This window comes from Monodon monoceros, unplaced genomic scaffold (genome assembly GCF_005190385.1).
Source record: "Monodon monoceros isolate NGI ecotype Baffin Bay Population unplaced genomic scaffold, NGI_Narwhal_1 Super_Scaffold_12, whole genome shotgun sequence".
NCBI classification, from domain to species: domain Eukaryota; kingdom Metazoa; phylum Chordata; class Mammalia; order Artiodactyla; family Monodontidae; genus Monodon; species Monodon monoceros.
This window is the reverse complement of record NW_021703768.1, coordinates 63,405,535-63,421,956: the sequence shown is the minus strand read 5'-3', so window position 1 is coordinate 63,421,956 and position 16,422 is coordinate 63,405,535. Positions and strand designations below refer to the sequence as shown.

The window sequence follows — 16,422 nt, the reverse complement described above, 5'->3', positions numbered from 1 at the left end:
ATCAAAATGTAAGTGGAATCTGACCACTTCTCATCCACTTCCACTGCAACCACCTTTACCCAAGCTACATGACTTCTCTTAGATTACTACAACACCTTTCTAAACAGTCTCCTTGCTTCTGCCTTCGGCTCCCCCTTCAGTCTATTCTTATCCACCAACCAGGATGAGCATGTTATAAACTAAATCAGATCACGCAATTTCTCCACTGAAATCCCTCCAGTGGTTTCCCATTTTACCCAGAGGAAAAGCCAAAGTCATCAAAGTTAACCACAAGACCCTACATGACATGGACTTCCTTAACTCTCAGACATCATTGACTTCTACACTCTCTTCCAGTCACACTGGCCTCTTTGCTGTTCCTTGAACATGTTAGGCAAACCTCCACCTCAGGGTCTTTGCAGTTGTTTTTCCTTCTGTTTGGAAAGCTCTTCTCCCATATAGACACATAACTCACACCTTCCTCTCCGTTGGGTCTTTATTTCAAAGGTCACCTTTTCGGTGAGACTGTCTTACCACGCTAGGTATTAAACGGCAATACAGGTATTAAAATTGCAACAACTACACACACCAGAATATCCTTTCTTGCTTTTGCTTTATTTTTCTCTACTTACCACCATCTAACATACTGTACATTTTATTTGTTTACTGTCTATCTCTCCATACTACAAGATAAGCTCCATAAAGACACTTTTGTTAACTGCTATATCCCCAGTGCATAGAAAATAGCTTGGTATAGAGTAGGCACTCAATGATTTATTGATGAAATAAAATGAGGAAAAAATAGTAAGATAGGAGATAGAAAAATTGTCCTTTGTATTTCCTTTTTCAAAAAATGTATGTATTTAAGTATATAGGTATGTACTTTTAATTCAACAGATAAACTAGCAGTAATGACATGTGATTGGGCATCCAGAAAATAAAGAGAATTATAAAACAGATACCTTTTAAGGTTCCTAGACTCTCCAGTAGCTATGAGTCTGTAAGATATTTAGAATTTAAAATTTTCTTTTCTTTTCTTTTTTGTTGTTTTGCTAAGTTACAAAGTGATTAAATTCTGACTGTATGTTTTTCTAGACTCCTGAACCACCTGATCCTTTTTTTTCCTATTTTGTCAGTTCCTCGTTCCTAGGTACATTTCTAGAAAGCTGGCTTCATTTTAAGAATTTTCAGCAGCAAGGTTTAAGGAGAAAGCTGCGAGTGAGGTAGGTAAGAAAATCTTTTTAATGGTAATTTTAAATGGCCATATAAAATTTCTGCACCATTCATACCAGGTACTCAAGCATCCTTTCACAGGCACTTAATTCTTTGTCTTCAAGTAAAGGGAATTTTTTAATAGTATCTCAAAGTTCAGAAAACATCCTTACAAATGCTTCTAATGGCTGCCAGAATTCTTCTGCACAGCACCTAGTTCATTACCATGACTACACTCTTGGCTATGCTCCCTACAGTCAAATTTCTGAAAATATCTGGTATGAAACAACAATGCACTATATGATGAAACAGTAGGTGAAGATGTCACCTAAATCATGTAGCATCATAACAAGTGCGTCCAAAAGTTCAAAACCTCTTAGCCAGATTCATTTGGCACAGCAAGCTAGTTTCTGTTAATACTAAATAAACTAACATACAAACCTGCACATCTACCATTTTGTTTCAGTCCAACAAAGCAGATGATTTTCAAAGTATTTCTCTAGATGCTCTAATCCTAAACTCTACATGGCAGAAAAATATCTTTCTTCTATGAACTTCCCCCAATATCTAATTTACATGACACAACAGATGATGCCAATACAGTCTAACAACTAAGAATGTGGTTTTAGTCACCTGAATTTGAATCCCAGTTCTCTGGCTATCTAACTGTATCGTTACGGGCAAGTTTCAAGTTCACAAATTCCCGAAGTTTGAAAGGGGTTATTTTGAGAATTAAATGAGATAATACATGGGATTCACTCGGCATACTGCAGGACACTAGGTAAACATTCACGAAACATTAGCTATTATCATTGCAACATCTTAAAAAATCTTAACTCTAGAATAACCTTTATATTCTCTTATGTCCCATGTCTCATACAGTCTTAAATCTGTCCTCATCTTTATACAGATGAAAGCTCCTTCCTTTTTATCTTTGTTGCCTAGACTTACATTCAGGTCCTGGTCATTTTTAACCTGGATTATTATAACTTCATTCTTCTTGAACTACTTTTCTTCAGCACTTTTCTTACTCCTTTTGTTTAACCTAATTCAGTAATTTCTAAGTCACCTTGAGGATCTGACTCATATCCATAATCTTACTTTCTGCTTCAAAATTATTTACCTATAGCAAGTATTTTTCAAGTACCACTACCTGGCATTGGGCTAGGTAATGGAGACACAACCATAAACAAAACAGGCAGTCTGATAGAAACTTTACTTGGAGAAATGTAAAGAACACTTCTTCCTTCAGGTCCTATGTTTCAAATCATCTTATATGAGTCAAGTTTCTTTAAAACTCCTGTATGATAGCAGATAATATCAACATTTCAGTAAAGTATCATAGTTAAGAGAGTGAATTTTGCAGTCAAAACTATCTGAAGTATTCCCCTTACTACCTGTGTGATCTTCGGGCCAGTTTCCTCACCTCTCTATATGCCTCACTGGTAAAATGGGCATAAAATAATACCAACTCATTTGGCTATTATGTAAACTAATGAGATAATACATATAATCTGCTTAGAACAGTTCTTCCCACCAAGTAATAGCAATTTATTAGGCTTACTATTATTGTTCCCCTCTCCAAACCTCTTCAAACTGGCACCCTATGGTCACTGTACCCTCCTCCTCTAACTGTACAACTTCTAAGTTCTCTCCTTCAAGCTTTTCCAAATTGATCAGAAGAGCTGCAAACAACCCCTAATCCCACTCTATCTGGACTAAAAACTCCTGTAAGAACTTTCAGTTATGGCCAGCCTGACTGTACACTTTACTGTTTCATGTTTATGTATCACCCTCACCAAAAAAAAAAAAAAAAAAAAAAAAAAAGGAAAAGGAGTAGTCCTTGATTTGTATATCATACAAACACAACTATTTATTCAGATATCAAGTATTAAGTAGAACTTTTTCCAAGTTTGTTTTAGCTGTGTTTTTTATTACAAATTTTAAGTTCCTGGAAAACAGATGTTCCATACTATACAGCACCTACACAGGACCAACACAAACATTTATTCAGGCCCTACAGTGGAAAGAGGTGGCTAAATATAAAATGGGATCACTACTGAAATCAACTAAAACTGGGCTTATTGAACTATAATTTTTTTATTAGCTAGAAACAGGAAAGCTATTTAGTTTCTAATAATTATTAGATATTAAATTTTATAAACTACACATTTTTGGAGTAGTTTACAACACTGAAATTGATAAATACAGTTTATGACCCAATTTGTAGCATTCACTTATTTACAAACGAATAAACACAATTTGAAATTTCACTTACTCAAATTCTGTAGCATAATATTTAAGAAAGCCCAGTAAGAGGTCCCCAAGATTTGATTCATTCTTTGAGAGGTAAGGAGGAACATTACACGGAGCTTGATGTACAAGGTGCAGCTGTATAGCAGGACTAAAAGATTCCTATCAAAAAGAAAAAGGGAAAGATGTGAGGCCATTTAAAAACACACCAAAAAACTTTATAAATCCTAACATAAGGCTGTCTGAAGAAGAGAGAATTTTCTTTATGTTGGCAATTTGGAAATCTGAAGATTTTCTTCCAGTAAAGGTTTCACCCATGTTTGGAGTAGGCCAGAAAGGACCTGAAAAACTAAGATATTCTAACCCTGACTGAGGTATATCACTCAGTTAACCAAATGAATTCCTATGGTAGCAAAAGATTTTCTAATTCATAAATAAAACCTTACTGTACATACCAAGATTCCGTCCAATAATATTTAGATTTCTTTATAAATGTATATCCTTCTTAATTATTTCTATAAAGAGCAGTTGTACTTTCTGAAGTGTATCAAGGACAAGATGAGAGCTTTCTCCAACTGTCACTTAAAATTTCTCTCAAAGGTCATATAAGTAATTTTAATACATAAATAGTACTTACACTGATTTTAAGATTTTTTGAAATTTTATTTCATTTTGTATTTTGTATCTTAGAGGGAACAGAAATAATGATGTTCAACATGAATTGAACTTGCAAAGACAAAGAAGGCAGGGAAAAGAAGAAAGATAGGAAACATACCAGCAAGCAATATTCAGCAATTTACTTTTAGCACAATATGCATAAAGGAGGATATCATCTGCTTGCAATCCAGGCCCAAACAAGATACTTATTAGAAAGAATACTAATGAGTACTTATTCTTTTTGCCTATGGTATGCCATTCATTTTCATATCTGATCTTTCCTCTATTAGTTGCAAGTTATGGCTCTAAAATAAACTAAATGAACTATAGAAATTCTCAAATAATACATATCCATTACATTAGAAAATACTCTTTCTCAGGTAATTTTCACAGTGCCCTCAAGAAAGGTTTTCTATATTCCCCTTTGCCATCAGAAAAGAAAGATTTAAAAAACAAACAAAAAAACCCAATTGGTTAAGACAGCAGAATGACAACTACACTTAAGGTTCTCAACTACCCAACAGATCAACTTTGGGTTTATAGATATTAATTCAATTAGTAATATCTGAATAACTCCAATATTTAAAAAAATAGAGGGTCCCCAAATAACTAAGTGGTAATACTGAGAAATAGGGTAGTGCATCTATTTAATGATAGTCCGCAAAAAACATCAGTAAAAACAAAGAGCAAGAAAATAAAAATATATTCTCTCCCTGCCCCATTACCTATAATTCTATCAACAATTTTTAACTACCAAGAAGTGATTACCTTTCTGCCAGAAGAAAAATTCTACTCCAACCACAACTCACAAAGTTGGCATTCCTAAATGTGGGGCTTCCCTTACACTTCTAACAGATTTATTATTACATTATATGACTCAAGTAGAAATCTTATTTGTCTCTAGGACTAGGGGGACTAGGAGAGAAGCACTAATTTGTAATAAAGAGTAAAGGCAGAAGGAAGAGCAGGTTTCTTACTTGTCTTGCTCTTACTTGTTAAGTGTAAAATTGGACTTAGGATAACATTATTTAAAACTGTAAAACCGGCTCCAGCTCTGACATCACCTGTGCTCCTTGAGGAGTGACGATACCATGGAACCGGAGCCATGACTGAGGCTGATGTAAATCTGAAAGCCTACCCTCTTGCAGATGCCGACCTCACCAAGAAACTATTGGACCTCGTTCAGCCGTCATGTAACTACAAGCAGCTTCACAAAGGAGCCAATGAGGCCACCAAAACCCTCAAGAGAGGCATCTCTGAGTTCATCGTGATGGCTGCAGACACCGAGCCCCTGGAGATCATCCTGCACCTCCCACTGCTGTGTGAGGACAAGAATGTGCCCTACGTGTTTGTGCGCTCCAAGCAGGCCCTGGGGCGAGCCGGTGGGGTCTCCAGGCCTGTCATCGCCTGTTCTGTCACCATCGAAGAAGGCTCACAACTGAAGCAGCAGATCCAGTCCATCCAGCAGTCCACTGAAAGGTTCTTAGCCTAAACAGGTGGCCTCTGCCACACTCCCTGCTGACTCCTACCACAGGGGTTATGTATCATTTGTCTGTTAGCATATAGTATTTTGAGCTACCTTCTATTGTTATAAAATATTATAGTGCTCAAAAAAAACTATAAAATTTAATATTCTCTAGGGAATTAAACAAAAAAGGTATAAGTTCAAATGACAGGGAAAAGAAAAGTGGGTCACTGTTTAATAGTTTCTGCTCTGAAAGCTTCTTATTTTGATTTCTAGCACCTAGCACAATAAGCATTCAACTTATGAAATGATGCTGAGACAGAGCAGCCATTTTCTTACCTGAAGTTTAAAACTGTTTGAACCCCCTTTAAAATTTTTATTTTGTTCAATAATTTAAAGAAACATATCAGTAATTGTGAGATTAAAACTATAGAGTTGTGAGACCTACTATATTAAAATGCTGAAGGACCCTGAACCAACAGTTTGGCCAGTGTTCTCTTAGCTTCACTGTTCTTTTTCAAGGTTATATATAAAAAGGGCCATGTCATACCTATTGAGGGAGAACTGAAGGAGAAATCCAAGCAAACAAACAAACAAACAAACAATAGGATCCAACTAAAAGAAGCTACAAGTAAATAGGGATTCTATTTAACCTTAAGTAATCCCCATTTTTGGTAATCATTCATATTACAGAAAGATTTTCTGCTTTAAGAAAAATTTCATTGAAGAATTTTTTTAAAAGGAGCTCCCCAACTGCATTTATGTATTGAAGAACAATATATGTTACTTCAGATAGGATGAGGGCACGTAAGCAGCAATCCAAAAGCCAAAGAAATAAAAGCAGCCTTTAAAATTACAATCTAAATCCAGAGAAAAACAATTTAACCAATACAACATCTATTTCTTAAAGCATTTTTTCCTTTGGATTATTGATATTTACTGTTTTTTTTTAACTTAGGGAAGATATCTCTATTATTTTTTAAGGTTATATCTTATTTTGGGCTTCTGATATCCAGATATGTAATAACTAAATCCTGAAAACATTTTCCATATGATATTTAAATGCTGAAGACACATATCTTCCATTTTCTCTTCACAATGCCAAGTTAAGAAAAATTTAAATAAGTAATCTCTTGAAAAACATTTGAAAAGTCTCACTGTTTTTGCCCATATAATTGCCTAGCAAAACACCTTTTGCCAGATTCCATGATCTTTTGAGGCTGTGTCATCATATCTTACTTTACCTTCAAAGTTTGAAAATTTGGATAATTAAACACTTTCTGGACTAAATTAGACCTGCTGAACATTTACTTGGTAACTGTTCTTTAAAATGATGTATAGCTTAAATGAAAGATGACTGTTTTCCATTTCTAGGCAAAGAAATTTAAGTTGCACAATTTTCTAACAATATGAATTTTTAAAGCCTAGAAACGTTGAGGAAGATCTCAAAGAACAGGATAGCTGATATGGAGCATTTAAGTGGAGTTTTACCTATATAGAGAAAGAACTAAATGATACATTGAAGTTCTACCAAGGCTTCTTAATTTTATGCAGATCACCACTAATCTAGTGATGTACATTAAAGACTGATCATTAAATTGCCTTTAAACTGTATCTGATATGAATGAGATCTTTAAAGTTTTGAAAGGAATGTAAGTATTTAACACAAAGTAGAAGTACTATTATGAAGTGGTTAAGAGCATGAGCTCTGGAGTCAGACCTAGGTTTGCAACCTTGTTCTTCTACAGCTATGTGAACTTAACCAAGTTATCTAGCTTTCCAAAGGTTAAGCTCCTTCATCCATAATATAAGGAAAGTAACAGTATTCATAGGGTTGTTATACAAATTAAATGATACAATGTATGGAAAGCATAGTAGCAATATTATCTATTTATTAATTATTCAGTATATGCGAGGCATGATGATTATTTTAACTATACATTTACAACACAGTATGTGGTTACCTCCTGCAACTTTCAATGCATTATTGTGGAATTATCTTTGGCTTCTGAGAATAGGAAGATACCACTAGGGAAGGAAACAAATATAAGTTGTCTTGATAAATCTACCTAGCATAAATCTAGGTGAATCTCATAATATGCTTGCATTAAAATAAAGATCCCTTCATACGCCTAATCTGAGTTTATATATTTAAACCTTCTCAACTTCATTTCTTTAACTCAACAGTAAACACTCTGTCCTCTAACATTTATGTTACTTTTTCAGTCAATAGTTAAGTAGTAATAATCAATAATGCTATATATCATGATATAGTTGATAAAGATGTTTATAATCTTTCATCTTTTCCTTTCATAATTTAATAACAACTGAATTGCAACACCATACCAATTTTTTAATTGAAAGTTTGTTGCTGTAAAGTTTTAAATCATTCTCAAACTTTATCAAGCTGAAATTTTGTCATATCAATTTTTCTTAAAGGTATATAAATATATCTGTATAGGAACAATCAGATATATACAAATAAAATGTAGTAAGCAATACAAATTAGATGAAATGGTATCTTAGTGACTACTACTATCATTTTGCCTTTCCATAGGCAGCACAGTCTAATGGAAAGAATACCAGTTGCTGCATCCATAAGTTGTGACTAAACAGCCTGGATCAATCATGTAATCTTTCTAACATTCAACTGTGAAACAAGGGGAGTACTTTAGAAGTTTATTTGCTTAGGATTGAAGATACTGTATATAAAATTTATATGTGCTGATATAAAATAGATACTAAATAAATGATAGTTACTGTTAGTAATAAGAAACAAGCTAATTTGCTTGTTCCATCAGATGGCCCACTGAAAAAAGCGCTCCACTGATCAGTTTACAGGTTTCATACAAAACAAAAAAACCTGCTAAGAAGGGGTATTAAGTCCTTATCCATGTAAGTATCAATCTTATAGTAAAGATAATGTGGTTTAAATATTTATGACAATGTAAGCACACATGAAAGCAAATTAAGACATTCTTAAGTCTAGTAGGGCTTGCTATTAGTACTTTTTAAAGCCTTGGGGCTGGGCAGGTATTAAATCTATTTCCTGGTTACAGGTGTAGAAATAAGATTATTAGCAAAACAGGGTGGAGAATATAGGCTTAGAGGTAGTACATGTGAACAGAAATCAGGACCCTGTCATGGGAGAAAGCTAGGTGATTAGAAAAATGAAACACAGAAGTAAAAATGAGGTTCTTCAAACTAGAATATACTAGTAAGAATCTATCTTATAAAAGTAATACCTCTGTCTCCCAGCATAGTGCTATTAAACTGAAATTTCATCAGTATTTTACATTAGTAAAGAGAGTTCCAAGTAGTACATGGTTTTAAGTGAGATCTCTGTAGAAGCATCTTTTCAATACACAATAATAGATTCTTTAAAGGGTAAGTTTAACTTAGATCCTTTGTATGTTGAAAAATATATGCAGCTCTTTCTACACTGAAACCTAGGTCTTAAAGAAAAATAAAGTTGAGACAATGCAATGAAATAGTAAACACCCAGTCACTATCTTTGACCATTCAGTATGAGCTAAAGAATAAAAACTGTAGAGGGGGGAAAACATTCAAGAATAGGCCCAAAAGTTCATGTTATTTTCATTTCTATACTTTCTGATGCTTTCATTTACCATAATCCTCAAAAAAGCATAAATACTTATACATAGCTATACTGTAAACTCATTATAATAGTTCTCCACAGCAGAAATTTGTTTTTAAAAGGAGGAAGATAAGATAGCCAGATTCCAAAAGGTTCTTGTGTTAAACAGTCTCTTCTAGTAGATGACACCACAAACTGGGAGGCCCCCACTACAGCAAGAGTCTATTTACAGTGAACCCTTTATTATCCAGTACCTCATATGTGTGCATTATAAGAATAACTGATGTTCAAAAACAAGAACATCAGTTCTCAATCATCAAAGATTAAATTACATTTAATTTAGGTTCCATGTCAATATATTTATTATATTTTGTCTGATACATATAAAATAAATAAGTTCTTTGAAAACTGATCACTCAAGATGGATGTTATGTTTTCCTTTGTAATATGATTATTTAGTAAGTTTAGAAAACACCTCTTCTTATAAGTGTTTGAACTAACAGGTAAAAAATTATGTGGTTTCAGAAGGTTGGTCAAACATTCTAAACAAGCTGCCTAAATATTATTTCCAAAAAAAACCAGGAACAAGAATGACTATGGAAGAAAACAGAAATGGTAAGACTATAAACAAAGAAACAGCAAATTCTGGAGAAAAGAACACAAAAACCAGAAAGGAAACAAAAATACTCATATAGATTATGAATAAGTACATTACCTAGGTTTCTCTAAACTCAAACTGAGTACATACTAAACTTTTTCTAGTAGGCACACTTCATTTCTTGAGTGTTTCCAATTAACTTCACCAGGATTCTTAATAGTGTACACACAAGGACAGTGTACTAATGTTACCTCTTAGAATATTACTTGGTAAGATCAAATGAAAGATAAAAAGATTACCCAATTGTTCATCATCTTAATTTTTTCCCCTGATTTCAAATTATACATATGTTAGGCTATAAAACTTCTGAGTTACTAACTAAAGATATGTTCTAAACATGAAAAAAAGTAGCAAGAAAAAACTGGTAGCATGAAAAAAACTGGTATGAGTCCAAATGGGCCTTCACCAACTAAGTATATTTAATTCCCATTAGTGATAATCATGAGCATCACACAAAAAGTTCCACCATTAACATGAATGACAAGATTGTCTGCCAATAACCAAATAAAATAGCAGAGTCTTCTGAAAAATTATATGAAACATTTTTGCATTCTAGTGGCCAATGCCTCAGTCTATGTAGAAAATGTTATATATTTAGAAGGTAATTAATACTACTTTTATATTCACGTTAATACTGCACATAATAGTTCCACATATACTTGTCATAACATGTATTGTAATAATTTATAAGGAACACTTACTGGGTAAATTTTTTGGATGGATGGAAGGATGGGTTCAGGTAGGGCTATAAAAAGAAAAAGTTTAAAGCTTCCGTGATTCACGTAATTCATTTTACAAAGCAATAATTTGTCAGCTACACCCCAGGTATGAGACTATATGGGTTTATGCTAAAATTCAACAGCTTTCATATACTTTGTGAAATTAATTCTGATCCCTAAAAATTTAAATTCAAAATATATCTAAGTAGACAATTTAAGGTCTGTTAATAAATTACATATATTTCTATGTAAACCAATGTTCCTTACATGGTTTTAGAATAATAGGTCATCGATAAATGGACACACATCATTTGGTCCAACATCAGACACACACACAAAATAAGCAAGACAATTGTTGTGCTACAGATATTAAAAAGACATTGTTAAGATGGATGTAGCTATCAAAACAAAAATTTTTTAAGTACAATCCAATGGCACATCATAAGAATAACAGCTCTATCATAATTGTCCCTTTATTATTTAATTTCTTCTAACAATAATACCAAAATTGAGATAGTTTTGGGAAATTGATCTATTGGGAAAAAAACTGAAAAGATCTTCAACTTCATTAATACATTTTTAAAAAGAAAACCTCAGCAAAGGTTAGAAATCTAAATCAGGAGATTTGTACCAATCTGCTATATAATAAATAAAATTTCATAAAAAATAATCATTATCGTCATATGTCTCTGCATTTTTTAACTGCCATTCTGCACCCTTCAACAGCTTTACCCAAATCCAACCTCATTAAATGTGCTAACTGTAATCTCACATCATTAGAATGTAGATGGAATAACATGAAAGGCAGAGTGTTTAATATTCACAATATAAGAAGTAACTGTAAAATAAGGTATCTTGAATATAGTAAGATACAAATAATACATTTTCAAGATTTCTTTAAGATTAAAGACCAAATATAGTACTATAATTTGATAAACTATGATAAACTATGCATGATAAACTATGTATTTAAGAATTAGAAATAATTACATATACAGTTGACGCTTGAACAATACAGGGGTTAAGGGTGCCAACCCCTGTGCAGTCCAAAATCTGCATATAACTTTATAGTTGGCCCTCCATATCTGAGGTTTCAAATCTACAGATTCAACCAGCTGCAGATCATGTAGTAAGTACTGCAATACATATATACCAAAAAAAATCTGTACATAAGTAGACCCGCACAGTTCAAACCTGTGTTGTTCAAGGGTCAACTGTAATTAAATAAATTCAGTAACAAAGAATCATTACTTGACTTTTAATTTGCTATTTAGCAAAAAAATTTTTAAATGACTCCTGGAATACATTAATGAACACATAATCAACCATTATGACCAATTTACATGGTTTCCAACTATGATTATAAATGTATAAATTTCTACCACATAGTACAAAGTAGGATGCTTTATTTAAATATCTCTTCATCATGCTTTATTCCCAAGTTGAAAACTGGAAACTATAATAAAATAAAGTTCCATGATAGTATGGAACGTTCACAGTGTATGACTAAGAATATTAGGGGAAAAAACTCACTCGTTACTTACCAGAATCACTCTCAGGAAGTAAGGATACATATTTTTTTCCCCAAAGACATTCAAATGCTAAAATTCTAGAAGACCCTACAAATAAACTCAAGCCCCAGTCACTTAATTCTAAAAGTCTCTATATTTGTATAACATTTTTAATGGCTTTTTAATAATTTTCATTATAATATAGAAGTCAAATTGGAAACTCTTATTAGAAATTAGTTTAAGTTTTAAATCTAAAAACCTGAGTTCTATTCCCATGTAACACTGCTAGTAAAATAAAATTATAACTTAAAAAAGGATGAAGAAAAGACTGTAGAAAATTAGAAAAAAAAAATTATCTCGTTCTAGTTATCTCATAACTAGAATGCTAGGAGAGAAAAATAAGCACAAACCACTGGTATAGGGTCTTTCAGTAGATAAAGAGCTTTTAGAACTAAGCAATTTGGAAGCTTTTGGGGGCAAGGTTATCATTCAAAAACCCCCTACCTTACAACCTTAAAGATTTTAAAACACTCGTCATTAGAGCAGCAGTTAGTGTACCCTGGCAATTATTTACCAATGTTATCCTGATAGTAACCTCAAAACATTTAGTAGTTTTTCAAATGTTTACTTTATTCCAAACCAACATACACTCTGAAAGAACCTCTCTGTAACAACATCTATTTTGATTTCAAAATTTTGGACTTCAATCTTTTACTTTTCTCTCTCAAAAGCAAAATAAGACAAAAGTTTATTATTGCAGGATATGATCAACAGATAATGCCTTGAATATATTTAATCTATAAGATTTTACTTTGCCTGTAGTTTGGATGAGAGCTTTCTGGTCAGGCCTTCACAAATTTATACACATAAAAGTTACATACTAATTCATCAAAAGTTAAACTAAAAAAAAAAAAAGCAGACCTTCAACAACACTAAACAACCACTAATTTTGAAAACACAAGAACAATTTTAAAATGCCTAAGAGATACTTCTATACCTGGTAATATGGTAAACATTCCATGAATATTCATTCATATTGTTGTTTCTAACCAACTGACACTTTTGCCTTTATTATTAACTCATAATCTTAAATTGCTATTAAATTCTCTTCTCAATAGGTTTTTCCCTTCATGCTTTCATCAGTCACTTTTTCAAGCATATGTAGTTTGTAACTGACTGTTGAAATTCATTCTAGGAAATGCTTTAATCTTTTCAACCTTTCTACATAGAAAGGACCTGTTTCCCTTCTCTGTTCATGGCAGAAAAGATATTAAAGCATTTAAACAAAACTTAAAGGTCATCTAATCCAACCATTAGTGTTACAGATGAATATTAAAGCCAGAGAGGTAGAATAACTTGGCCAAAATCACACAAACTAGTTCACTGTGGCAGAGCTGGAACTGCTCAATACACCTTGCAGACTCTTGTATGACAAGAAAAGCAATTATTAATACTTATTTCAATCTCTGTAATTTCTTCTGTGGAGTAGGTTAAATCTGCCAAAGTACAGAACTACACAGTAGGTCTGGTTAGCTGATGTCTTTTAACAAACACCTAGAAATGGTTGATGAGAGTGCCATTAATTACTAACCATCTTAGTAAACAGGACCACTTTATCAAGAATAAAATGTTTAACAAAATCTAAACCAAATTTTAACATGATTTCATTACACTGGTAAAACACTAACATTTGAATTTTTAACTTGCTTACAAAACCACCAAGGGGCATCTGTGATTAAAGTACATTTTTCTAAAAAAGCAATCAAATTAAAATTTCTAATGTAACCCAAAAGAATGGAGGGATAGGGCACACATTATGAATGTTCATGCATGTTATATGCTTTAGTCAAATCTAATGTTTAAATCTCAACTAAAACTAAAAAATGAATAGACACTAGGTGGTAGTACATGAATGTTAGTCTTATTCTTCTTCATATATTCTATATGTATTTTACAAGAAGTATTTCTAATCTATTCAATTTTTAATAAAAGTGAACTGCAATCCACAAGATTGGACAGAGTTCACTAAAAAAGCATCAAAAGTAATGTATGTTTCAGATTGAACTATAAAATTGGACAAAAATGATCAGTGATATATAAAGAAGTATCTAAAGCAGCCAACATCATGTTTCAAATCCTTTTGGAAGGGCAAATCTATCATCAAATTAGTATATATCCAAGACTGTTCAGCAACAAAAATACATGTATTTTAATTAGCCTGAAATTCTTTAACAACAAAGAGGAAGATTAACCTTTCTGATGATTACTGATTCACAAAATTTTGGTCCATTTAAACTATTTTAAGTCTCTCTCATTACCTCAAAAAAATTCACCTGATTCCACTGTTCAAATAAAAATATACTCTTATGTAATATATTATAAAATATCTACAAATACAGTAATATATAAAGAAAACGAATCCTACTGTCCATAAGTAATAACACCTGATAAATTTTTGGCACATACTTTTTCTGTATTTGTATACATATGAATATATACACATTCAAGTATAGCTACTGTCTTTTAAATAAAATTGGTATTATGTTGTATATGACATTGTTATCATAAATATTTTCTTATATCAATAAATATCTTTAAAACATGGTTTTTAGTATCTGTATAAATTTCATATTAGGATATATCATAATTAATTTGACCATTCCTCCTACTCTGAAAAACTTAGATTATTTTTAATCTTTCATTATTTCAACAAACACCATGAAAAACAGCCTTATATAAATTCATATGTACATCACTGATTATTTACCTTAGGATAAGTTCCTAGAAATGGAATCACTGAGTCAAAGAGTATAAACATAAATATTACAATAATTGTTTTCTAAACTGTGCAATATTAACCCACAACTTCCTGGTAAATGGTCTTACATTAATATCAAGTCTTTCACCCAATCTCCATGCCAGTTCACAGGAAATAAAAGCTTCTTTAAACCAACAAGAAAATCATTTAATTCCTGTCTCAAGTGAAAAATAAAAAACATGATGAATGGTGCTTGAGCAAGATAATGGGTCCACAATACAGTGGTGAAAGTTCTTTGAATACAAGAGCGAATACAGGAAACTGTCAAAAAATAAAAACACAGTGAAACTTCTTTATAATGTTTTCCAGGGATAACATTACTAAAACATCTCTTCAAAGCAACAAAATAGGAAATGTGGTTGTATGTGCCTTAGAAAAAACTTTTTAAAACAATGATATTTGAATATAAGGTCAACAGGGAAGACACCATAATGAAGTTTAACTGCATTTCCGTTTTAAAAATTGGGAAAAACTCCACAATACTTACTTTGTAAATAGTGCAAAACCATCAATACAAGACTATAGCTGCTTAAAGTACCACGACTGGCATCATTTATCTCATGGTGACTCGCCCACTTCTTAATCACCAGTACTAACGGACGAACTCGATTTTCAACTGAAAGTAAAATTAAAACTTAAAAATGGTAAGGAGATTTTACAGTTTCTTTGAAAGTTTACATTATTTCCGAACTCCATGCCAATAGAAAGAGCAATGCCTCCAGTTATTAAACACTGTTCACCATAAATGTGTCTTACTTCTAAAATGTACTTGTTACCTTTAAAAAATGACCAATTATTAAAATTCATTTTATTGACCTATTACTCTGGTAGTATGTGATTTTAGTGTAGCAACATATTATGTATATGAGAAAATGAGACACACTGTACATAAACACAAAGAGGTATCAGTATTTACTACACACATCTTTATGAAGGAATAAAGAATGAAGGATAAATACAGAAGGTATTAATTGTTTGGAAATAAACACAAAACTTACGGTATGCATACGTTCTGAGAAGGAATGTGTTTCTTATTCCAACAATATTGTTTACATTCAAGTCGAACTCCACACAACTATTTTAAAAAATGAAAAAAACTTCAGCTCAAATACAAACTAAACTAACTCCCTAGTAACTAAACTCATATCCATCCATCCATCCAATGATACAAAATAGCATGGGCCCAAAGACCTTAAAATGAGACACTACAGAAATAAGAATGAAAACATACTTTTAGTATGATCGGGGGTCTATTAAAGATATAAAATAAGGTTACTGTTGAAGGATCCATAATGTACAAGTAAGGCTTCAATTATTCTTAACAAAAAAAAAAAAAACTTTTAATTTTGTAATCTTTTCCAGATAAACAAAATTATATGGCCAAACACATTTCTGGGCAAGTTATCCCACTAAGTTATATATTCTCAATCAATTTTGAACGACAGCATCATCTGCTTTAAAATAGGAATGAAAAACCAAATAAAGTACAGGTGAAAAAATAAAAGTTCTGTCTACACTTTATATTCCCTCCAAAAGGGTTGCTAAATTATAG

At 32.2% G+C, this 16,422-nt stretch overlaps 1 protein-coding gene and 1 pseudogene across 7 annotated transcripts in view; one reads left to right on the top strand and one right to left on the bottom strand.

The window, feature by feature from the left end:
* The window catches only part of TENT2 (terminal nucleotidyltransferase 2), a 58,261-nt gene that overhangs the window by 10,291 nt on the left and 31,548 nt on the right, over positions 1-16,422 (bottom strand). For 5 of the 6 annotated variants that reach the window (XM_029216210.1, XM_029216205.1, XM_029216206.1 and 2 more), the window contains 4 exons: positions 15,869-15,945; positions 15,358-15,486; positions 10,524-10,567; positions 3,470-3,606 (listed from right to left, as the gene is read on the bottom strand). In XM_029216210.1, the coding sequence (XP_029072043.1) occupies positions 3,470-3,606; positions 10,524-10,567; positions 15,358-15,486; positions 15,869-15,945 (387 nt within the window). The remainder of the gene's footprint in view (positions 1-3,469; positions 3,607-10,523; positions 10,568-15,357; positions 15,487-15,868; positions 15,946-16,422) is intronic. The other variant, XM_029216211.1, reaches the window with a different exon arrangement.
* On the top strand, positions 3,642-5,894 carry LOC114891824 (annotated as a pseudogene). Its single transcript, XR_003792614.1, has one exon. The product of XR_003792614.1 is annotated as an NHP2-like protein 1 pseudogene (transcript).